Source organism: Sceloporus occidentalis, unplaced genomic scaffold (genome assembly GCF_023333645.1).
Source record: "Sceloporus occidentalis isolate IW3139 unplaced genomic scaffold, rSceOcc1.0.p SCAF_13, whole genome shotgun sequence".
NCBI classification, from domain to species: Eukaryota; Metazoa; Chordata; class Lepidosauria; order Squamata; family Phrynosomatidae; genus Sceloporus; species Sceloporus occidentalis.
In genome coordinates, this window is record NW_028316993.1 from 6,255,325 (window position 1) to 6,279,456 (window position 24,132).

At 47.4% G+C, this 24,132-nt stretch overlaps 2 protein-coding genes across 2 annotated transcripts in view; both read right to left on the bottom strand.

Annotated features, from left to right (window-relative positions):
* MEGF8 (multiple EGF like domains 8) overlaps positions 1-359 on the bottom strand; it is a 34,491-nt gene extending 34,132 nt beyond the window's left edge. Inside the window, exon 1 of the mRNA XM_089478124.1 lies at positions 279-359. The gene's annotated coding sequence lies outside the window, so the exon portion shown is untranslated. The remainder of the gene's footprint in view (positions 1-278) is intronic.
* A 2,649-nt stretch (positions 360-3,008) lies between these two features.
* TMEM145 (transmembrane protein 145) lies at positions 3,009-23,624 on the bottom strand. Its single transcript, XM_089478805.1, has 15 exons — positions 23,388-23,624; positions 16,614-16,688; positions 15,350-15,427; positions 12,564-12,650; positions 11,868-11,969; positions 11,205-11,289; positions 10,832-10,903; positions 10,201-10,269; positions 9,393-9,473; positions 9,055-9,133; positions 8,091-8,184; positions 7,536-7,708; positions 6,520-6,640; positions 5,158-5,370; positions 3,009-4,130 (listed from the first exon to the last, which is right to left on the bottom strand). Exons 1-15 carry the CDS (start codon positions 23,502-23,504, stop codon positions 3,909-3,911), a joined length of 1,668 nt encoding a protein of 555 aa, XP_089334931.1. The 5' UTR covers positions 23,505-23,624; the 3' UTR covers positions 3,009-3,908.
* Positions 23,625-24,132: the final 508 nt, after the last annotated feature.

The window sequence follows — 24,132 nt, forward strand, 5'->3', positions numbered from 1 at the left end:
CCTTGCAATGGTTCTCAATTGGAACTCAACTCCAATTGGGTTGTAAATATTAGGGGAGTGAAGAAGTAGACCCCCCCCAAAAAATAAGGAATTTGCAAAGGATGCAAAAGATAGCAATAAAGGGGAGCATGCCCCCACTTTGCTAGGCTCCTTGTTGCAATGGTTTGCAAGGGACCCCAACTCCAAAAGGGGAGTAAATATGGGGGGGGGGGTGAAGAAGGAGACACCCCATAAAAATTAGGGTGCAAAGACAGCCCTAGAGGGGTGCCTGCCCCTACCTTGCTTTGCAGAGGTCTTCCAGGGGATCTTGGGGTCCCTGGGGTCTCTTAGCCCAGCTCTGCTGCAGAGAAGCCCTGAGAGAGGAGGAGAAGGGCAGCCTGGGAGGACCCAGGGAGGCAGGGCAGCGAGATGAGGGGCCAGAGCGGCGCAGGCCATAGAGGAGCGGAGAGAGCGTCGCCCAGGGAACATAGACTCTTCTGCAGAAGCGGACTCGCAACAGTCTAGACAAGAATCTGCAGAATCAGTTGCAGTTTGGCAATTGCTGGGGGATCCTGGGATGAGTAGTTTGCCCTCTCTGACCAACTGCAAATCCCAGGCTTGCAAAGGATGGAGCCAAGGCAGTTAAAAGGAGTGTTGCATTAATTCTGCAGTGCAGATGAGACAAAAGTATAGTAATAATAATAATAATAATAATAATAATAAATATTTTTGCTTTTGTGTTTTTTTCCTAAGCTGCAAAGCTTGGAAAGTGGAAGGAAAACAACTTGTGTTTGGTGTATCTGGAAATGAGGATGTCCATTGCTTTCCTTTGCAATATATATAATAATCATGATGGCCGTGATAACAATGGTTCTGATGATAGCAATTAGGATAATAATAGTAACAACCACAATGATGATGATGATAATAATAATAATAATAATAATAATAATAATAATTAGCAAGCTCTTATCCGTCCGGTTCTTTAAAAATAAATCCATCACCAAACCCCCGATTTTTTCTACACATCAGTTCTTTCTATAAATATTATTGTTAAATTAATTGAATTAATATTATTATTAAATTAATTAAATTAATAATATTATTCATGCTATTTCGACATTGTGTTCCTTTAAAAATCATCATCATCGTCATCTTAGTTGTTAAGACCATCATCATCATCATCACCCTTGAAATATGCATCCAAGGTCATACAATAATGTAATAAAGCCTCCAAAGACAAATACAATAAAGCAATGTAAAATTTGAACGCCTTGATCTCAAATATTGTGAACATTTTCTGGATATGAGGAAGAGAGAGGCATCTTTGATGCGTTAAGTCTGTTGTTTGGCACATTCTGCAGCGTCTGGCGTATATTTTGACCCATTAATAATGCATTTTTGGGACAATTGTGTTTGTCTCCTGTTTTTCTTTCTGCAAAAAAGTATCCTCTTGGCTTTTAAATGAAAGCAGAGTTAAACTGTTGCAGAGATAAGTGGATACAGAGAGCAAAGCTTCCCATTAGTGATCTTTTTAAACAAAATAAATAAACGTGTTGCAAAAATGGCATCAAACCTCATAAAGCAGGATTAAGGCAGTTTGACACCGCTTTAACTGCCATGGCTGCATCCTATGGAATCCTGGGATTTGTAGTCTGTCAGCTCTCTGACAAAGGAGTTTATTGCGGGAAGGAGGTCAGGAGTTTATCCCGTGAACATCCTGGGAAAATTGCATAATTACGTGTAACGATTTCACATGACGTCACACAAAACCCACTATTAAAGTGGTCACAAAGAAGCATTAAACGCACATCTTTTTACATTCAGGATTTCAGCGACAATGCGTTTCTGATACTACTTTGCGCAATTGCATGTGATGACCATCCACGCAATTGCTCTCCATTTATCGTATTTGCCTCGCCTTGCATTATATTGTATTGTATTGTTGTATTATGAGGACTAATTTATGAGACTTTTAACAATGGAAATTTTGTATGCTCTGTATGTATTTTATCTGTTGTGATCCCATTGTGATCTGTTGTGATCCTGCCTCGATCCATTATGATTTGTGGAATGCTTTAAATGCGCTTTAATCTCTCTTTAAAGTCGGAATCAGCCCCAGTGCGAGAAACTCCAAAGAAAGCTAAATCTCTCACAAAGTTTCCAGGCACAACAATCCAAAAGTTGTTTAAATATTCCCCCCCCAAAAAAGTGAATGAAGGGAAATTATGTGCCAGTCCCTGTGTTTTTGCACATCTCCCAGAACAACCAGAGCTGGAGTTGCAAGAGAACCGTCAAATGCAATTGCTGAATCCATTCATCTTGGTGCATCGGCACTTTGCTCACAATGAAGCTGTTATGCCAAGGATCTTTTATATTGTGAGCTGCCTTGGGCTCCTTTTGGGAGAAAGGTGGCATAGAAACAAAATAAATCAACAATAGATCATAAATATTATGACAAGACAGGCGATACTGGTATGGCTTTAAATTGGGGGGATCTCCGCAATCCCACAAATACAGTTGGTCCTTTGGTATTTTGCTGGGGTTTGGTTCCAGGACAAAAATACCGAAAATCTGGATACCAAAATCCGTGGGGCTCAAGTCCCATTAAATACAGCGGCCAAGTAAAAAGGTATCCCTCACATAAAATAGCAAAATCAAGGTTTGCATTTGGGAATATATATATATTTTCAAACCGTGGGTGGTTCAATCCGTGGATAAGAAATCCGTGGATACAGAGGGACCGGCTGCATAAACTACCAGTATTTTTAAAAAGCCCATTTAAGTGCCAAGGCCCTGGGCTCTTTGATTCCCAGTCCTTCTGCAATGGTTCACTTCCTCGGATCTCTTCGTCCGGACGCCGCATGTATTCGAAAACATACACACAGCATTATAACGCCATCGGTGTTTGTGGTGATCTGTTTTTTTTACCAGATGAAAGGAGATGACTAAATCCTTCCTTTCCCAGATCTCTCCTTCCTCCTTTCGCAGCTGCCTGTCTCCTCTGAAATAACCACAAGCTTTCTCAGTGAGATAGAAACACAAGAATTCTCTTTATTTGGCCAAAAAAGAGAAAAACAACCCCAAACCCACTCTGGTGTATTTCAGAAATCCACCATCATCAGGAACTCAGACCCACAGCTCCGCCGCAGGGAGGGAAGAAGGTAAATGCGCTGTCTCCCGGGACGTCGGCCGGACAGAAGGATGGGAGAGGTTCCTGCAGCCGTTGTGGCAAAACTGGGGAAAGAGTGGCTTTAAAAGGGGGACGGATACAAGAGCGGGAAAGGGAAAACGCGGAGGCATTGTGACCAAGCCAGTCTGGGCTGGAAAAGTCTGTGTCTGATACTGGCAAACCGATGGACCAGTCACAATGGGAACAATGGAAGGCTACGGTGACCATCCGGTGGGTCACTCTTTCTACTAGCGGTCAGGAGGGAGTTCGGCCAAGGACCGGCCGGTCATCCTGGGCGAACTAGGAATGCAAGAGAACACCCATCTGCAAACGCCCCCGTTTGTCCAAAATCCCGGATTCCTCAATGAAATCGGTGGCCCCAAACCGGAGAGCGAACAACTGTCCCACAAGGAAGGACAGAAACATATCATACATACAAACTAACATGGCGAGGATTCATTCCTTCTGTCGTACTGAATGGTCAAGGGGGCTTGGGTGGGATTGCAGGAGAAATGGAGGACAGGAAGGAGGACCAGTCCGACCCCAGTCAAAACTTTGGTCTTGTCCACGTTCCGACTAAAAAGGAACCGTTCTGCGGGAGAGAAAGGATAGCCCTCTGATACAGCAAGACGTCAAAAGGGGGAGAGGAATTTGGCAGAGGGGCTGCGGAGGGGAAGGGGACCCAGAAGAGAAACGGGGGGCTGGAGGCCAGGCGTGCCTCCCCCCGCGAAGGCTGAGAGAGGGAGCGAGGAAGGGCCTAGACGGGCCGGGCGCCGTTCGTGTGCATGCTAAAATACTCAGTGTAGCCGTTATGCTGGTGGAGTTGTGGGGCGTGGAGCTGGTAGGGGGGCAGTTGGCTCTCGCTGCCTGAGGACGGCTTCAGGAGGATGGGGGCAGCGCTGTGTTCAGACGTAGTGACCACGCAGCTGGGCGTCAGGGTCCGGTCAGCGGACGACGTCTCCTCCGTCTGCTTGCGGGGCTGGATGGGGCGAAGGAGGAAAATGAAACAGCCCAATCAACAGCGGTCAGGAACAAGGAAGAGGAATTGTCTATATGTGTGCATGTGCGCATTCGTAGAGTAGGTTCACTCCATGCATCTGAGGAAGTAGACCAACTCTACGAAGGCTTATGCTACGACGTATTTCACTCAATTAGGGGTTATTCAGATGGTGAAAACAATCCAGGTAGAAACTGGGTTGAATCTTGGTTGTTCACATGCATTTCAAATGCATCTGATTAAGTTTCAGGGACTATGGAATCACATCTCTGTGCATCTCTGCGAGTTCGAGGTTCACGTGTGCCAGCATTCAAATAAAGATGGCGTTTACGTTGCAAATGTATTCGAAACACGTTCAAGGCGTGCAGAGTTTTATCCTGGGTCTGTTCAGATCCATTGTTCATATAGCCAATGATGGAAATCTTCTAAAATTATTTGGGGGGGAAATGATAGCAATTATCTCGGGGGAAGTGGGGTTTTTTGGCAGCCCCCCCCACCAAGCTTAATCGGATGCATTCAAAATGCATCTGAACAACAAAGAGTCAACCCAGATTATTTTCACCATCTTAAATAACCCCATAATAATCACACCGAAAAAAACAACATGTGAGTGACCCCTTAGTCTCAAAGGTGTTACAAGGTCCCTTTGCACAATGACACTCCAGAGTCCAGTGGTCCCCAAACTGTGTGTCCTTGAACAGATTTTGGACTTCAGTTCCCAGAAACCTCAGCCATGTTGGCCATTAGCCTGGGATTCTGGGAGCTGAAGTCCAAAATCCCTTAAAGAGCACAGTTTGGGGACCACTGTTCCAGACCAAGACGGCAATGTCCCTTTGCGGAAGTTGTTAATAATTGCGACAGAAGGGAAGAACGGGGACCCAAAGGAGAAGGGACGGCTGTTCTGGAATATCCAAATATCCAAAGCGCGGAAGGGGCTTGCCACCCCCCGACCCATTGTGGGTCCCCAAACGCGGGGGTCCTGAGGGGGTCTCTCTCTGCTGGTCCTCACATGGCTGGCGTTGCTCCCAGTGCTCTGAGGGATGGAGAAGAGCTCCGTGAAGTTGGGCACCGAGTCGCTGATGAACGTCACGTTGCCGTAGACATGATGGGGGAACTTGGCCCCGGCTGCCGCAGCCGCTGCCGCCTCTTCCACAATGCCGATCTGTGACGTCCGCACGTGGTACGGGAAGTTCTTGTTGGCAGCCGAGGGCCGGGTCATAATCTGAGGGGGAAAGGAAGATGAGGTCAGTCCACGGAGCCCGATTGGGGGCCGCACGCGCCTCATCTTCTTCCTCAAAGGAGACCCTTCCTTCCTCCTCCGATGACTCACAAACCAAGGGATGCCCAAAAGCAGACCAGGACAGCTTTCAACAAGCATTTCCTCTTTTGGTTTGTCGTCTTTGAAAATATATAATAATGATGAAGCAAGCACTTTTCTAACTTTCATGCATTTATGGGTGACACGTGGCCCTCCAAAGTCACCTTTGTGGCCCCTGAAGCCCCACAAGTGCCACCAGTCCTCCAAAAGCCAGCAATCGTGCAATTAAAATTTTAAAAAATCAGTGTGGTTTTCTGAGGGTTTTTTGGCTCCAAAACTACATGGAAAGCCCCCCAAATAATTAAAACACCCCCGCCCCTCATATAAAGCTGCTGAGCCCCCAATACACCCCCCAATCCCTCTGTTTTAATCAGAGATCTTCTCAAAATGGTGGCCAGAAGAGCTGTGGCCTCACTTTCAGTCCCCATTTTGAGATGGACTTCAGTGATAGAGGTACTTGGGAGCATGGGGGGCTGGAGGGGAAAACTGGCCCCCGGCCCTTATGCAGTTGCCCACATTTGTAAAGATATATATATGAACACATGACAAACGACTTGAACGTCTCAGAGGGTTTTTCCCCTCTTGGTTCTGGGAATTGTAGTTTATTGTGGCGCCAGAGCTCTCTGGCAGAGAAGGATAAATGTCTCCCAAAACGCCCGTTCCCAGAGTTTCCTAGCATTATTGAGCCACTAAAGGGGTGTCAAACTGGATTATTTCTGTAGTTTGTTTTGGGCCATTATTCCACTGGAGGTTTAAAACTGTGTTATTGTGGTAAACACCTGCAGTTTATGGTTTAATACGTTTTTGCATTGTTGGGGAACCGAGGGAAGTAAGCGTCTCCAAAGGGAGTTCAGGGGGTCATATGCCCGCGCTTATCCCCCATCTGCCTTAAAAACTGGAATGAAATGAAGCCTGGACTGGATTTCATCTTTCCATCCAGGCCATTGTTTTGCAAAGTCCTCTTCCATCCCCAGAGGAAGGGAAAGGTAAAAAGGATCCCCAAATATTTTGGGCACATTCGGCTGGGGACAGTGGGGTGCCAGGTGCTCTCACCAGGAAGACGGCATGGGCATAGAGGTGGATGCCAAGCTGGATGCCATTGACGATCTTCTCCCGGGCCCATTTGGGGATCCCAAAGTTAGCAATGAGGGCGGTCACTGGGACAGCAAAGAACCTGCCAGAGAGAGCAAGGAAAATGGCAGACGTCTAGCAAATATGCAACCCACATACTCTTACTTTCTTGGAGGCCTGGCACACTTGCATACTTGCGTTCCAGGACAAATAATCCCAACAGCTCTCTCTATGGTGCAGGAGGAAAATGAAAATGTCCTGGTATATTTACACAAATGCTTAATTCTGCGTAGAAACATAAATAGCTTTTCTGTGCCAAGAAAACCCTATGTACTCTTTGCCCTCCGCATCAGCGGCTTTGACTTTTGCGGATTTGATTATTATTATTATTATCCGCTAGGAATCTAGGTCCTCCAGCGCAAGTGTGCCATAAGCTGACCACAGAGTTGCACTAGAGGATCTAGAGATTCCTAGAGAAAACACTTCTCTAGGCATTTGTAGGTCCTCCAGCGTGAATCTATGATCAACTTCTGGCAGACATTGACCACAGAGTGACACTGAGTGACCTGGAGATAGTTAGAGAGATGTTTTCTCAGGTCAAAAGAATAGCCTTTTATTTATTTATGGTTTTTCACATTCATGGGGATCCTTCACCCCTAATCCAGGCAAATGCAGATGGACTACTGAATACCTTCTGCACAAAAATCAATATATTGTGCACCCAAATAATAATAATAATAATAATAATAATAAAATTCCTGTGCAGAAAACTGGTTTTCAGTGCAATTTTAACTCTTGTATTTTTGCGTGTGGCAACTCACACATGTTTATGTGCAGAATCGTTTCCTGCCACATTTCAGAAAAGTGCCCAGAAATGCCACCGCTGCCTTACTCTTCCCAACTGGAGGAACCCTCAGAAACCACCTTTCTCTGACGGGAGATTAATTGCACGCAAGGATGACTTCCCAAACCCATGGCTTCCCCTAAAAGGCACGCACCAGAGAGTGTAGGCGGCAAAGAAGGGGACGTAGAAAGGCTGCTTCTCCGGGAACTGCTTGAGGGTGATGAGGATGGCGTAGCAGAACCAGATGTAGGCCACAAACTGCAGGGCGATGAGGCCGTATCCGGCCGGGGACTCATAGGTGTACAACACCTGCGCCTGGTCAAAGAACTGGGACCCAAAAGGAAGGAAAGAAGGCGTCAGAGGCTGCCATGTGGCCGGGTGGCAATGACGGTCGGAGCGGCAACCTTCTCCAGAAGTGGCATGGACAGTTTGGGACTGGGCAGCTAAACCCCACCGGCCATTACACTGGTTCTCAAACTCTGCTCCACCAGATGTTTTGGACTTCAACTCCCAATTGACCATTGGCTAAAGTGGTTGAGACTTCTGGGAGTCGAAATCCAAAACACCTGAGTTTGGGAACCACTGCAGCGGCAAAAGAACCCAATTCTTTGGCTCCATCTGCTTCAGTGTGTCAGGGACATTCCCAATTAATGCCCCCACCACCAATCCCACTTTTTCATCTAGGAACACTGCAAGAGATGACCCTTACCTCGGCCTCGTAGATGAAGAGAACGACGTGGGTGATGGTGTAGAGCGTCATGTAGACAGAAAGCTTGACGGAGCCGGTGTGGCTGATCCGGCCCCTGCAAAAGAGGGAGCCCTGAGCCAGGATTTGGGGGGAAAGGTGGCTTCCTGCTCCAAAGCTCCCTGCACCCTTCCTCTTCTCCCCTTGCAACACCCCCAGGAAACAGGTCCTTTGCTTCCACACCCCCCCCCCAAAAAAAAGCTTCAGCTCATTAATGTTCCTCATTAATAACCTTTGCCATCTTAACTACATTCTGATGCTGCTTGGCGGGATGCTTTAAATGCGCTTTAATCTCTCTTTAATGCCGAAATCAGCCCCAATGTGAGAAACTCATTAGAAAGGAAGGGCTAAGCCCCTAATCGCCCAAAAAAGTGATCTTGTAAAAGTGGACCACTGAGACTCCAATGCAGCTGAGCTTCCTAAGGAATCGTCAGTCTGAAGCATACTAAATGGTCAAGCACAAAGACAAGTTAAGGCCACTGTTGATTCCTCTTTGGAATAATAAAATCTCCCTACAATCTACCCCGTGCACGCTTTACTTAGGAGTAAGCAGCCCTGGATTATGGAGGGCACTTCTAAGTCCACCTTGCGCTTGTCAGAGTCTTCATATTTAAGGGTGTTTCAATAATATTGCATGGGGAAAATAACTTGCCCTCCTGCTGTAAGTGGGCAAAATGAGTAAGAACCTGCCTTCCAATGTGCAGCCCCCACTTTAAAAGACAGTCAAATCTCCCTCCTTGTTTGGCCGCTTTTACCCCAAGGATGCCCAAATTAGCAAAGGATGCTGCTGCCAAGCCCCATCTTCCAATGCGCAAAGAGGGCATAGTGGGCTTGCTTTCTGCTGCTCCAAAGGGGAGACCCTGAGCCATTGCAGGGATCTCCATCTTGTCTCTCTGCTTACTTTAACATTACTATCAGTTGCAGGTACCTGGTGACCGTGAAGCCCTTTCCCAGGAGGATGAGCATTAGGAGGAAGATCAGGAAACTGACGGAGAAGAGGAGTTTGGCTATGGAGAAACAGAGATAGAAAGAGAGAGTAAAATGGGAGGATGGATAAACACAAACCATTAACAGGAGTAAGGAGTTCAGAATGGGTTAGTGTCAGATGGTAACAATACCTTGTGTCCGTTTAACGTTTTGAATTTGTAGAACTGGTCTTATCACACACTTTTGTCCTTTGGACATAGGCCAGGATGGAAACATTTTAACAAGTAAATGAAGCAATAAACGACTGACTGTGGCTGCGTTTTCCTCCTTGGTACCTACCCAAGATTTTGAGGCTGCTGTTCCCAATCCCATCACTTGCATACTGGCCCCAGTAAATACAGAAGAACATCAGGCTCAGCACTGCAAAGGAAAGGGAGGACACGGATGATGGGATGCATAGTAGGTTTCCGCACTACAACTCTCTTTCCTTACCTCCAGCACCTGCTACACTCCGCGTTGACTACCACCTCCATCTTCCCCTGGCTTTTATCCCCTCCTGGCCTCTGTCCCCCAAAACAATATACAAAAGAAAATTTGAGTCTCCTTTATCTGGAATTCCAAAATGCTCCAAAACCCAAAACCGTTTTCATGGGTGGCTGAGAGAGTGGCACCTTTGCTTTCTGATGGTTCCGTGGCAGAAACCTTCCCATCCATCTGCCCTATTTTTAGAGCAAACATGGTGCAGTGTTTTGACCAGGGTTCGAATTCCACCATAACTCTAACCTTGGAGAAGCCACACAAATGCCTGTGTGTTTTTCATGCCTTAGTAAACATTTTATGCTGGGGAGGATATCTTTTGCAGGCAGATTTTGCAGGGAACTATCCTCCCCATCATGCCATCTTTATTAAGGACTGAAACAACATGCAAGCATCTGACTAACATCTCCAATTGTGTGTTTTCTTCTCCCATTTGGTTTGTAGCATCTTGCCTGATGATGAAGAAGCCCATGGAGTTTTGAAAGCTTGCAACAAGTATATTGTGCATTTTGGTTGGCCAATAAAGGTATCACTGATGGATGCAACTTTTCCTTCCCTCCCAGATGTTTCGCGAGTCCCTTTTTACACCCGCTCCTCCGTTCAGGCTCACCTTCCACACCGGCCGCCATCATGAACATCTTGTACGTCGTGTGGAGAAGCTGCCTCCCTTTCAACAGATCTGAAAAAGAAATCCACCAAAAAGCAAAGCAATTGGAAACTTGGCAGAAAGTTTTAGCTAAAAGGAAGAAGGCAGTTTGGCTGTGCCCTTTCTCTATGATCCCTTTGGAGAGAAGGAAGGGTGAACCCATTAAGAAATCTTGCTTGGTGTGGCTGTGCCTTCCACTTCTATGGTCTATGGCAGTCATCCCCAGACTTCGTTCATCTAGGTGCTCTGGACTTCAGTTCCCAGAATCCCTAGCCAGCTTGGCCAACAGTCAGCAATCCTGGGAGCTGAAATCCAAAACATCTAGAAGACCAACATTTAGGAATCACTGCCATAGACCAGAGATTCTGGGAACCAAAGTCCAAGACAAATGGAAGACCAAAGTTTGGGAGCCACTGGTCTGTGAAATCTCCCCTTGGGGATTCATTAAACGGGAACCACAACAGGTTTGCCTTAGGGTTGCCGTAAGCCAGAAGCAGCTTGAAGGCACACAAACACAACAACAACAGAAGAGACTGGTCCTGACTCCGGTTTCCACTCAAATACTCCTAGGAGCAAAGCACCTTGCAGTACTCACAGCCAAAGTAGCAAGAGATGATGAGGATGAGGATGAAGATGAGCAGGAACGTGATGTCTGTCTCCAGGATCCCTGGAAAAGGGGAGAGAAGAAGTAAGGTCCCAGTTTGGAATCCCAGGAGTTGCTCCTTGAGGTTAGTGCTGCAGATTTTATTTTTTAAACGTTTATTTACATACTATTTCTTGCTCCCTTTCCATTCCTCTCTCTATATATATAGAAGCAGTATGTGTGGTGCAGTGCTTTGAGCTTTGAGCGACAACTCTGGGACCAGGGTTCGAATCCTGGCTCATCCATGTAAACCCACTGGGTGACCTTGGCCAAACATTTCCAAAGTCCAAATACATGCAGAAGGAGACCCAGCTGGGAAACCTACCAAACTCATCAGCGGAGAAGTGACGGGTCCAGAAGGATTTGCCATTGGTGAGAATCATCTCATACTCCAATTCCAGTCCGTCGCCCTGCATTGGGACAGATGGACAGTGATGCATTCAAGTCTTTTAATCCAAGTCTCAAGTCCTTGCAAGATGCTTTCAAGTCAAGCCTCAAGACTGGGAGCCAGCTTTTAATGTGGGGTGTGTTTCTTGTAGAGGCACAGCAAACACATTCGGCAATGGGCTTCAGGTAAATGAAGGCTGAGGTCTGCTCAGCAGCCTGTCCCTGCTGCACATCGGAGGATCCTTCTGAAGCTTTCCAAAGGAAGGATCCTTTGGCCTCAAGCCCATTGCTCAACGCATTTGCCGTTCCCTTCCAAGAAATGCACCCCACACTTTGGGGTCGGGTTTTGCCTGCTCCTCAAAGTGAATGGCACCAGCGAGTCAGTCACTAAAAATATACAAGTCTCAAGGCAAGTCGAGTCGGTGTCTCATTTTCACCAAGTGTAACCCAAGTCAAGTGACTGAAGTTACTTAGATCCGAGTCAAACTGACTCCAATCTACATCATTGGGGATCAAAATCTTATGGGGGGGGGGGGGTCTCAGGGAAAGGAGAGGGTCAAAGCAGAGGGATTTGGGAGTGGGTCCACAGGCAAAGACTCACCCCACACTTGCTGAGGGCCACGTACCACCAGCGTTCGCGGACGGAGCGGAAACTTCTCCCGCTGGCGCAGCTGAGATACCGCTCCGAGTTCTCCGTCAACAACTAGCCAAGAGAGGAGAAAAGCAACAGATCTAGCTGCAGCCATTGAAGGGTGCACTTCCGAAATCCCTTGCGGCGCCCTTTTATCTTTATCTCTCTTCATTTTTGCAATGAGAAGAAAAGGAGAGGCGTCTCAAGATGCTCAGAAGAGGGTCTTTTATGCACCAAAAGGCTTTGCAGCACATAAGAGTGTCTTTTTAAGTATCCTCAGACACATCTCTTTTTTTCTCTCTGTGGATTTTATTGGACACTCCCCAGTTTTATTTTCATTTTTGCAAGCCACTATGGATCCCAGTATGTGTGTATGTGTGTGTGTGTGTATACACACACACACACACACACACACACACACACACACACACACCAGTATGTATAGCTGGACCCTCCACACACACACACACACACACACACACACACCAGTATGTATAGCTGGACCCTCCGTATCGATGTATTCTGTATCCACAGGTTCCATCATCCACAGTTTGAATTTTTTTTTAATTCCAAAACAATTCCAACCTTGATCCTGCCATTTTATATATCTTTGGCTACAGGGCGAGGTACAAACATTTTAAGAGCGAAGGGGGGAGCTACTCTTACCTTACACCCGGACCAAGCGTACTGAGTTGTGAGGTTGATCACTTGGTTGTTTTCTGGACGGATCACGGACTCTTTCATCAGACAATCCTGGAAAAGAGGAGAGCAGAGGAGGAGAAGCGTCCCAAACGTTTAATAGCCGTAAGGCGTTTAATTTGAATCAGAGCCGCCGAGTCAGACTCCCCCAAAATAAAAATTTACAATATAATAGCAATATAGTTCACAATTTAAGTGCAACTGAGGAAGTAGACCAGGTCTGTGAAAGCTTATTCCATAACTTCTTTCGCGTGCGAAGGTGCCACCGGATCCCTTTGCATGATAATATATGTCCTATCATTCTTAATGTTTTACTGCATATCTTTACGTTTAAGATAGTGGCTCCTCCACATTTTTGGGGATTAAGGGTGCAAGACCCCCATGAATGTGGAAAAACCGCCAATAAAATAAACACTATTCTTTTGACCTGAGAGGCCATCTCTCTAGGAATCTCCAGGTCCTCCAGTGCAACTCTATGGTCACAATCTGCCAGAGAATGAAGCTGAAGGACCAACAAATGCCTAGAGAAGAGCTTTCTCTAGGAACTTCTAGTTCTCCAGCACAACTCTATGGTCAACGTCTGGCAGAGTTGCGCTGGAGGACCTAGAGATCCCCAGATTAATCAAAATTAGAAATAATTAAATCCACAGACATCAAAGCCGCAAATGTGGAGGACCAACTACATCCTATGTTTCTGGCAAAGAAAACTTGGATACATGACAATTCTTGAAGCGTGAATGGCCCAGGAATGGGAGCCAACTGGACCTCAGCATGTTTTTGGACTGCAGCTCCCAGCAGCCCCAAATGGTGAAGGTTGATGGGTGATGCAGTCTAACAATATCCAAAAGACCAAAATACACCCACATGCCAAGCAACAGCAGGACAGAACTGTAGGGGATTCTGGGAACTGGAGTCCCAAAAGTAACTTTGACTTGTGGTCCAAGCACTGTCAGCACCCAAAACCTCAAGACAGAAGACGCCTACGCTGCAAAACCCATTGGGCAGAAGGAATTCCCATTTGCACGCTCAGACACACTCCTTTGTATGGCAGCTTGCTTTGCACATTGAGCGCCAGGCCTTCAATTAACTTTGCTGGCAGGAGAAGCCTTTCTGGGCAAATCCATTTCACCGCCGTGCCGGTAATGAGCCGAGGCGGATGAGAGCCTCGATCGCGCCCAAAACCTCTCCAAAACCGCTACGTTTGCCTCTCGCACCAGAAAGCGTGCGAATGACACGGCGCGGGGGAAAGGATCCAGCTGCTTCCCTCGCATCCATTATCATCATGGAAATTATGTCAATTATGTGCATATTTGAAATATGCAAATCCGCCGCAGCTTTGTAGCGCCTAATAACGCTTTTCCCACAAGCATCCCTCTGCGCCGAAGAAAATTGCAAATGCGAAACCCGCCCGGCTATGATTTAAGCCGACTTGGAGAGGAACCTCGGCATGTTGGCCCTTTTCTACATTTTAAAACAGCTTCAGTTACCAAAAAATTGCTGACTGCAGGGAGGGAAGGAAAGCAACACCCTGCCATTGCTTGCAGAAAAAGGAAGAAGAATCCATTATTATTCTGTCATTTCACCAAGGTGCACATAATAACATCTAGCGTTCGGACAGATTTCCATGACTTATCTCAGTAAACCCTTGCAACCATCCTGCAAAGCGGGTCTTTATTGTTTGTGCTGCATTGCAGAGGATGGAGAAAAACGGCTGAAAAATGAAAGCCAAATGAGGCCAAATCCCATTTATGTCCCAATCCGGGAGTCATAATCCTGATTAATCCTCTGCCGTCCCACTTTTCCAGCTCCTTTTAATCTGCCTCGGTTTCTCTCTCCTCCTCCCACTTTCCCCCTTTATTTTCAGCTGGCTTCAGTTGCTGCAAACTGAGTTCAAAGTGCAAAAGTAGTTTGGACTCAATTAACTCAATGGTGGGAGAGAAGAAGAGGAGGAGGGAATGAATCTCCTTGCATGATGTATTCTATACTTTTTGGCTGGCCAGTAAAGGTATCTCTGTTTCCTGGGTTCTGCATTTTGTTCTATTTTGCTGCATGCACAACATGACCTTCCCAGTAGGCTTGGGAAAAAGCAAACTGCTGCAGCGTTTCCTTGCTTGTTTAGCCCTCTTTGTGAACAGGACATGGCAGTTAAACCAACCCAAAACTGCTGTAAGTTTGTAGTGTAGATGCAACCTTTTGTTAGCCACCCCATTGCACCCGTTTCCAAGCTTCTCTGCAAATGTTTAGAAGAGCCACCCTTCAGTATGGTTGAATGTTCCATAGGGTTATATGGAATATTGTCCTGGCCCCTTATTTGCAACCCACTATTTTGAGCTGCAAATCAAGTCCAAACTCTCCTTTGGAGGCTGAAAGGCCTAAACTATCATGCTTTGGATGTTTCATATCATGACACTGGAACGGATGATAAGACGGATAGGAAAAGAGGGAGATTGTATCACAGGTGGATAAGTTCAATACGTTTTATTGAACTCTTTCCTGTATTGTTATGTATTATTTATATGTATTATGCTATTACTTCTTAGATTGTACGCCAATGAGCAGTTTACTCTTATCTGTTTTATTGTGCAAATCTACAGCGCTATATAAATAAAGCATAATAATAATAATAATGATAATAATAATAAAAATCAAGGAAGCCACGGCTGCTGCCCTGCGTTTGCAAGACCTGACCGTCCATGTTTTGCAACTGCAGCCGCCGGAGAGGTCAAGCGTCCATCCGCCGGATCCGAACTGACCTTATTTCCCTTCTTGTAGACGGAGGGCCACTGCGAAGGATCGTCGAAATAAAGGAGGATATTCTGACAGCATTTGGCCTTCGAAGGGAAGCGAGAAAGTGGTCCGTTAGCAATGTATCTAGAAAAATGCATCTAGATGTTTACAATATATATTGGAGGAAATACAAAATGAAAGATGAAATAAATATTTGGAGGACTGGGAGAAGGTATTGCATCACTTACCCCAGAAATGGGGCTACGCTGCAACTACGGGATTTAGCAAAGATCAATGGGATATAAATATGGACCAATGGACGGCAGGTTTGTGTACAGATGTATAACATGCAGATGTGTTACACTTACATGTAAGAATAAATAATGTTATACAGAACACAATTAAAAGAATGCGAAAGGTTTGTTGCATGCAGAGATATAAGTAAACATTGTACTGTGTATGTTAAAAATTGAGCTTAGAAACAAACTGGGAAATACAATGGAAATTAAATTTGTAGGACTAACATTCAAAGTTTTACTTTAACAACAACAACAACAACAGAACAGTGGTTTTAAATCTGTGATCTGCAGACTGCTGGGGGCTGCAATATCTTCATAGGGGTCCATGGGGCTCTCGCTTGCCCTGCCTTCCTCTTTCTTATTATTTATTATTAACATTTATTTATTAACTTTAAAGTTTGCACAGCGCTTTACGTAGTAAGGGTCAAAAGGGGTTTCTCATGGAGCTCCAGCCATCCCAAGTCAAGGTTCATAGCAAGTACTGCATTGGATCCGCTTTGGGGTTTTAAATGTTACTTACGTCTTGGGGGTCCATAGCAACAAAAGATATTTCAAGGGGGTCCCTAATAAAGAAACGCTTAAGAACCACTGGCATGGAATCGTATTCAGTGGTCGTTGTGTATCAAAACAGAACAGAACAAAATGCAAAATCCAGAAAATAGCGATACTTTTATTGGACGACCAAAATGCCCAAAATACATCATGCAAGCTTTTGAAGCTTCAAAACAGAAAAGCATAATATTGATAAAGTGGCCAGAGGTAAAACCGGAAAGGGCTCCTGTGTCTGCAAAGGATGCGCAGAAGAGGGAATTTTGGCAAATGTGGCTTTTTACCTGGTTGCATAACAAGCCACACCAGCCGAAATCCCACACAACCGTAAAGGTCCAGGAGCCTTCTCTGGTTTTCACTGTGGCAACAAAAGGAGGGAACGAATGCAGATTCTGAAGACGGTAAGAAAAGGTAGGATGTAACCGAAATGCAGGATATTTACCTCCGGATAGCGGAACTGGAAGTCGAGGCGGCCATAGTCAGAAAGGAAGCAGAAGCGAGTCAGGAAGACCCAGTCCTGGGAGGAAAGAGAAAAGGGCATCTTTCAAGACTGCTGTGTGCTTTTATGGGGACATCAGTGTTTGACTGGCATTATGAATAATATGGGGGCTTGGTCAGGACTATCCCAAAAATGTCAATTTTTAAAAACCAGAGATGGACTTCAGACCATTTCAAATGTAGTTTTAGGGCCGTTGTATGTACCCACCGCCAGAATGGCCCCAGATCTGCCTCAGTTGTACACTGACGATTTAGATTTAATTTGATTTAATGGACCAAAGACCAGTCCAGTAAGCGGTGAATTAACTTTTGACCCTTGAAGGCATACTGATACTTACTCCCAGTAGTTTTGCAGCCAACCTGAACATTTGCAATGGAAAATGGACCACAAATCCCCAATGATGTCTGCAGGGGATTCTGGGTATTGTAGTCCAACCTCCCTATCCCCCCCCCCCCCCCCGAGCTCCAATAAAGAACTTGCAAATCCTGGAGCCATTTCTGTGTGAATTTGCCAACCCAGCGCCCCAGGAATCCAAGCGCACCGGAGAAAATGAGGCCGATGTAATGCGAACATTATATTTTTGGAGAGATTAACTTCAAGCTCCAGCCTGAAAATTATACAAGTGTCAGCAGTCTAAGCCTTGACTCCAAGCAGTTAGCATTGACTGAAAGGAGAAAGGGGGGGGGGGGGTACTGCTTGGCTTCAGAAAGAATAAATGGCGTCCCAAGCAATTGCCGTAAAAATGAGATCTATTCGGCGGTTAATGTCAAACGCATTGATTTCCGAGAGCGCAGCGCCACAGCTGAAGGGGGCAGCCCCGGTTCTGACCCAGTTTGCTGCCATCGAAAGGCCTTCTGGATCTACTTCTGCCAATGGGACTTGCAAATAAAAAGTGAGGGCAAGTTTTTGGGAGAGGCGGGTTAGATGCACGCAAAAACTGGCATCCCAAAGGCACAGGGAACCAAGGGATGCCATTTGGAGCTCTGCTTTGGACATGCTGGGTTGGCATGGCAGGGTCATCTCAGCCAGGGATGAGAATCCTTCAGCATTTCGAATGTGGTTAGACTGCAGGTCCCAGTATTCCTCTGGCTACGCTGCCTTGGGATACTGGGATTTGCAGTCCAACCACGTCGGAGAAAGGTGGAAGGAGGCTATCTTGCCATGCATCCCAAATGACCTGATTTGGCACAGATGCTTTGGCGAAAAGGGTATTAGAAATAAACACTGCTGTTGTTGTTGTTGTTGTTGTGTGCCTTCAAGTTGTTCCTGACCTATGGCAATCCTAAGGCGAACCCATTATGGGATTTTCTTGGCAAGTTTCTGCAGAGGGGGCTTGCCATTGCTTTCCTTTAAGGCTGAGAGAATGTGATTTGCTCAAGGTTACCCAGTGGTCTTACATAGACAAGATGAGATTCGAACCCTGGTCTCCAGAGTCATAATCCTAGATTGCCATTTTCCTAGGCTAACATTAAACCATCCCCGCAGCAACTGGCCTAAACTTGGCTGAACCGAGAGATGGACCAAGGCCCGCCTGGCGTGTGCAAACAACTATTTGCCAGGAAGGCACGAAAGAGTCCGGAAGGGCCTTTTTTTGCAAAAGATGCAGAAAAAAGGGTGCATTTGGCCATAGGGGAGCGAGCGCACAGAGTTAAAATGGCAGAGCATGCGTCTCTGTGGAGATGTGCGGGGCATGCAAAAATTGCAGCATGCAGAGAGATGCCTCCATCCATTTGCATCTCTCTCAGGTCTGAAGGTTTCCAAAGGTCCCTGGGAAATGGTTTTGTCTGGGGTTTTTGGAAAGAGGGGCCTGGCCCCTTTCTTGCCATCCTCCTTTTTCTGCCCCTTGAAGAAGATGCCTTGCCTCCTCCTTCCCCTTAAAATCCCCTGTTCCCATGGCAACAGCCCATGCTCCAGCGTTTCCACGGAAACCGTACCCGAGGCTGAAGAAGGCAAAGGGAAGCATCCGCCAAATGGAGGGAGAGGAGTTATTTTATTTCATTTATAAAAAGGAGGAATGTGGGGAAGCACCTCTTTGCAGGCCCCTCTCTTTGGACATGCATCCAGAAAAGCTATGACTTGCTCCTCCGCAAGCCATAAAAGCTCCAGGAACATGCAAAACCCCGATCTGAAAAAGGGTTGGCTGAGGCCTGGTGGCATTTTGGAGGCCTCTGCCTAGGGCAGCCCCAGAGCAGAAGGGTGCAAGGTTCCAGAGGAGCGGGCCTTTTCCTGGAAGGACTCAGATCCGGACCTTTTATAAGTGCCAGACGTGGAGATTTGACTCCATCCTTCCATCAGCCAAATACAAGGCTCTCTCTCTCTCATCTGTTCGGATTTTTTTCATTTTAAAAAATGCAAAGCTCTTTAATGGTCTTTAAGAGCCGCCTGGCTTTGCAGAAATTCAACAGGTCTTCCCTTTTTTCCCCGCAACCTGGAGATTAAAAGGATTTTGCAAATGGGGAAGAAACCTCAAACCTTTCATGTTTTGAATCACTGGCATCCTAGTTCCCTTGAGACTCCAAACTTTACCGCAATGGGATGCAATGGAGTTATATAACTAACCCACAACGCCTTATTTTATTTTCTTAAAGAGTTTAGCTGAACCATTGCTGCTGCACCTGTTGAACTGTTTCTAACATTTGGCCAAACAGACTTTAAGGCTGGCACTTTGCTTCTCACAAAACCACGCTTTTTGGGTTTCCTTCCCTGTTGCAATTCTGCTTTGTCTCCCTATTCATGCAAAAAAAATGTCCTGCTTCTTTGGCTGCATCTGCACGGCAGAATTAATGCAGTTTGACACCACTTTAAAGGCCATGGCTCCATGTTATGGAATCCTGGAATCTGTAGTCTGCTGTGGCACCAGCGCTCCCTGAAAGAGAAGCTTAGATAGCTCACAAAACTACAATTCCCAGCAGTCCATAGTACTGAGACATGGATGTTTTGCAGTGCAGATGCAGCCTTTGCCTGTTTTAGCAGAACTTGAATTTTACTCTGGATTAGTTATCCTTGAGCGTTGGATTATGACTCTGGAGACCAGGGTTCAAATTCCAGCTCAGCGTTGGAAACCCACTGGGTGACCCTTGGGCAAGGAGTCCCACTCTCTCAGCCTCAGAGGAAGGCAATGGCAACCCTCCCTCTGAAGAAGTCTTGACAATGAAAACCCATGACTGGGTCACCATAGGTCCAAAACGACTTCAGAGGCACACTGCAGCAACAAATCCTGCCTGTAGTTCTGCATTTGGAGCCATTAATGTGGATGGAAACCTTCATTGAACTGGAAACGTCTGCTAAAGAGGACCAAACGTGGTCCACCTAAGCGTGGCGGGTGCTTAAAGTGGGATAGCTGATCCGCATTTCAGCCTGTGCTCTGCATTAAGTAATCCCAATTTACTCATTCGTTCATTCACAGCTCCTACTTTTTCCTAGCTAATCCTGATTTACTTGTTCATTGCCAAATCAACTGTGCAAAGCAGGCCCTGGACACTGATCCTAAGCAGCCACATCCCTGGATGCATCTGCACTGCAGAAATTGATGCAGTTTGACACCACTTTAACTGCCATGGCTTCATCCAAATCCTATGGTATGTAGGTTTGTGAGATATTTAGTCCACTCTGCCTCCACCAAACTACAGATCCCAGGATGCCAAAGGATGGATGGAGTCATGACAGTTAAAAGCAGTGTTAAACTGCATTATTTCTGCAGTGTGTCCGCAGCCCCTGACACACCATAGAGCACTATGGTCCCATTTGCACTTCTGTGGCTGCATGTTTGGGGACATTGGAATTTATAGTTTCTCTCTGGGGATTCCAAGTACTTTCCCCTAAACAGCAAAAGTGCATGAATTCACAACCTGGATGCAGCCACAGCAGTGGAAACGTCCCAGCAATCCATCCTTTCCTAGCAAGTCTGAGAATCCAGATGTGCTTCCACTGTGATTCCTAGCAGCCCCTGACAGTGAATGAAGAATGATGGGAGCTGCAGTGGCAGCAATGTGTGGGACGCACCTGGTTCCAAGCGACAGGATTTTGTGGTGCCTTCTAGACTAATAGATATTTACAAAACAGATTTTTGTGAACAAACAGATGCACCAGGAAGCATCCCACACTCATAGACACTCATGGGAACAGAAATCAGGTCCACATAGTATTAATATATAGTATAAAGCACAGCCACAGAGCCAGCATGGCCTAGTGGAGACCAGGGTTCGAATCCCTGCTGAGCCATGGATACCCATTGGCCCACCTTGGGCAATAAGTCCCACTCTCTCAGTCTCACTGGAAAGCAATGGCAAACCCCTTTGGACCAAATCTTGCCTAGAAAACCCCATCATAAGTTGCCCTTCGGGTTGCCGTAAGCCGGAAACGACCTGGAGGCACACGACAAAAGCCATGGGGTCTTCAGGACCCTCAGATACTTTGGACTTCCAATCCCATAGGGCTTGGCTGATGGGAAGAGAGGAGGAGAGCAGCAGCTGGAAAACATCTGGAGGAGGCTTATGGTAAGTGCAAAAAGCTGAAGATGGTAAGTTTTTGAGCACAAAGGAAGAGCTTCAGGTTGCAAGGTAGCTGCACTTTTTAAAAAGGACAAGATCTCCATTTCTTTGTACGACTATCATCCCAGGCTGGGCTTTGCTTTTTCCCCTTCCTTCCCGCCTCTCTCCCTGCGGACCCACAGACACCTGTGGGTTCAGGGCCGCACTTTCTGGCCTGCCAGCCTCCATCTGCTCCGTCTCAGGTGTCACAACACTTTCTTTTTCTGGCTGAGAACATGGCTGATGGTGCTCCGGCCGTGGCCTAGTTGCACTTTTGCACAGCGAGAGAAGACACAAGGAGGATGGGCTACACAACCACTTCTTCCCAGGGAGATGGGGAAAGGGAAAGAGGGGGGTCTCCAAAAAAGCACCCCTTTCCCTGGACCGTCCCCCTTTCCTCGTCCCACACCTGGACTGGGCTGGACTAGACTAGACTGGACCTCCTTCCCCTTTCACCAGTTCCCCTGGGCAAGACCTTTGAACTGGTCCCAGTATGTTCACAGGGAATGGAAGGGTAAGGGGAGTCTGTAAGGCTGAACCCCAAAAAGGATGAGCAGAGAATAAAAGCCAAGAAAAGGAGCAGGCTGGGAAACGGTGGCCTTGGTCCAGATGCAGTGAAAAGAAATACAGTGGGCCCCGAGATGGCAAAGCAAAGCAAAATCAATAGGTCAATAGATCAATAAACAGATCAATAGATAGATAGATAGATAGATAGATAGATAGATAGATAGATAGATAGATAGGGGCCACATATACCACCCCCAAGAGTTAGGTTTTATGATGTGATCCTTGTGATGGCAAAGCAATGCAAAACAATATATAGATGGATAGATCAGTCAGTCAATAGATTGATAGATTCCTCTCCAAAGATGCAGGGCTCTATGAGGTGCCACTTGCCATGCCATGCCATGCCATGGCAAACCAAACCAAACCAAACCAAGGGAAGTTTCTATTTTGGTGGAAAGAGGGTTGGAAGGACCAGGGCCAGAAAATGGGGGTGTCGGATGCTCTGCTGGGGTTTGTTCCATGAATGCTCAAGTCCCATGATGGACAGGGCATCGTGAAATGGGGCCCCTTATATCAAATGGCAAAACCAAGGTTTGCTTTGGGGAATATTTTCAAGCCACGGAGAGTTGAAACCGTGGAAATGGGGGGCCGGCTGTATCCCCAGGGTCTGGATCTTGGGGTGGGCAATCTCCCGGCCCCATTTTCTGGACGCAAAAGACACTTGACCCCTGGCCCTTCCAACCCTCTTCCCAGCAGAATAAAAACTTCCCTTGGTTCGGTTTGGTTTTCCATCGCAAGGGGCTCCTCATAGAGCCCTAATTCTTTGGGGAGGAATCTATCTATCTATTGATTGATCTACTGATCTATTGGTTTGCTTTGCTTTGGCATTGCAGGGAGTACATCATAGAGCCCTATGTCTCGTGGGGGTATATATGGCCCCTATCTATCTATCTGTCTATTGATTGACTTCTCTATCTATTGATCCATCAATCGGTTTGCTTTGCTTTGCTTTGCTATCTTGGGGGGCATCACATTGAGCTCTAAATCTTAGGGTTTGGTATGTATGTCCCCTAGCTATCTGTCTATCTATCTGCTGACCTATCTATTGATCTATTGATCTCTCAATTGGTTTGCTTTGCTTTGCTATTGCAGGGGGCAGCTCACAGAGTCCTAAACCTTAGGGCTTGGTATAGACCATGTTCCCTAGCTATCTACCTATCTATGGATCTACCAGTCTATCAATCGGTTTGCTTGGCTATTGCAGGGGTCTCATCTCCTGGAGCCCTCAATCTTTGGGGGAAGGAAGGGGGGCTGGCAGAGACTGTGGCCCCTGCCTCCCTCTCTCTCTGGAAGCCCTTCTTCTTTCGGGGGGCTCTTCTTGGGGCCCCTTGGAGCCCCTTCTCTCTGCCAAGGGACCCCCAGAAGCCCCCTTCTTCCTTGGCATCTGCTCCCCCAGACCCCCCTTTTGGCCAAAGGGAAGTCGCCTTGGCAACCATCGCCGCAGGAGGCCTATTATGGGATGCCCACCCAAAATAAAAACCCAGGGGGAGGGGCTCCATGAAAGGGAGAGGGGGAGGGAGGGGGAGGGGCCCCTTTTGGGGGGTCTGAGTCCTGAGCCCCCTTACTCCTCCAAATGGGGGGGGTCTGGAACCATCCTCCTCCTCCTCCTGCTGATGCTCACCTCCTTGGTGCTGATCCTGCCCTTGACGTACTTGGCCCAAGAGGAGGCCTCGGGCGGCAGGAGCTGGAGGGCGGCCAGGAGCCAAGGCAGCAGCCGCAGGAGCCCCCGGGGCCCCATCCTGCTCCGGCTCCTGCTCCTCCGCCTCCGCCGCCGGACTCGCACCCAGGACCCGCGCCTCCGCCGATGCCTCCGCGGCCCCGAGGCTGCTGGCGCGCTCCCGCTTCGAGAGAGAGAGAGAGAGAGAGAGAGAGAGAGAGAGAGAGAGAGGCCAAAGTGGTCCAGCAGCAGAGGAGGAGGAGGCGGCAGGGAAGGATGCTCCAGGAGACGGAGGGAGGAGGGACCAGGGAGAGCCAGCCCCCCAAACCCCTCCGGGGCTCCTCCGGCTGGAGAGCCCAGCAGCCCTGGCTGCCTGGCCAACCGCCCTCCTCCTGGTCCGTTGGCCAAGAAGGGGAAAGGGACTGCGGAACCCACATCCACCGGACAGAGGCAGAGGCAGAGGCGGAGGGGGCTTTCTGGGGCCTTCGTTGGGCCAAGCCAAAGGGGCTGACTCCATCCTACTAAGCCAGGGAGGCCTCTCTGGGGCCAGCTTTGCCTCCAAGGGCCCCTGGGCTGGGCAACCCTCAAGGGCCTCAGGCGCTGGGAAGCTCTGGCCCCAAAAGAGAGAGGGCCCCCTTCCCAAGGGAGCCCAGGCCTCTGCCAGCCGGGAGAAGGGGCAAAGCAAGAGGGACAGGGGGGCTCTAGGGGG

Excerpts from the sequence above, each read along its gene's own strand:
- TMEM145 (XM_089478805.1), bottom strand. The coding sequence starts at position 23,504 with ATGGGGCCCCGGGGGCTCCTGCGGCTGCTGCCTTGGCTCCTGGCCGCC. Across the intron at positions 12,651-15,349 it reads TCTACAAGAAGGGAAATAAG|GATTGTCTGATGAAAGAGTC; the intron begins GTCAGTTCGGAT and ends CCTCTTTTCCAG. Across the intron at positions 10,270-10,831 it reads CATCTCTTGCTACTTTGGCT|ATCTGTTGAAAGGGAGGCAG; the intron begins GTGAGTACTGCA and ends TTTCTTTTTCAG.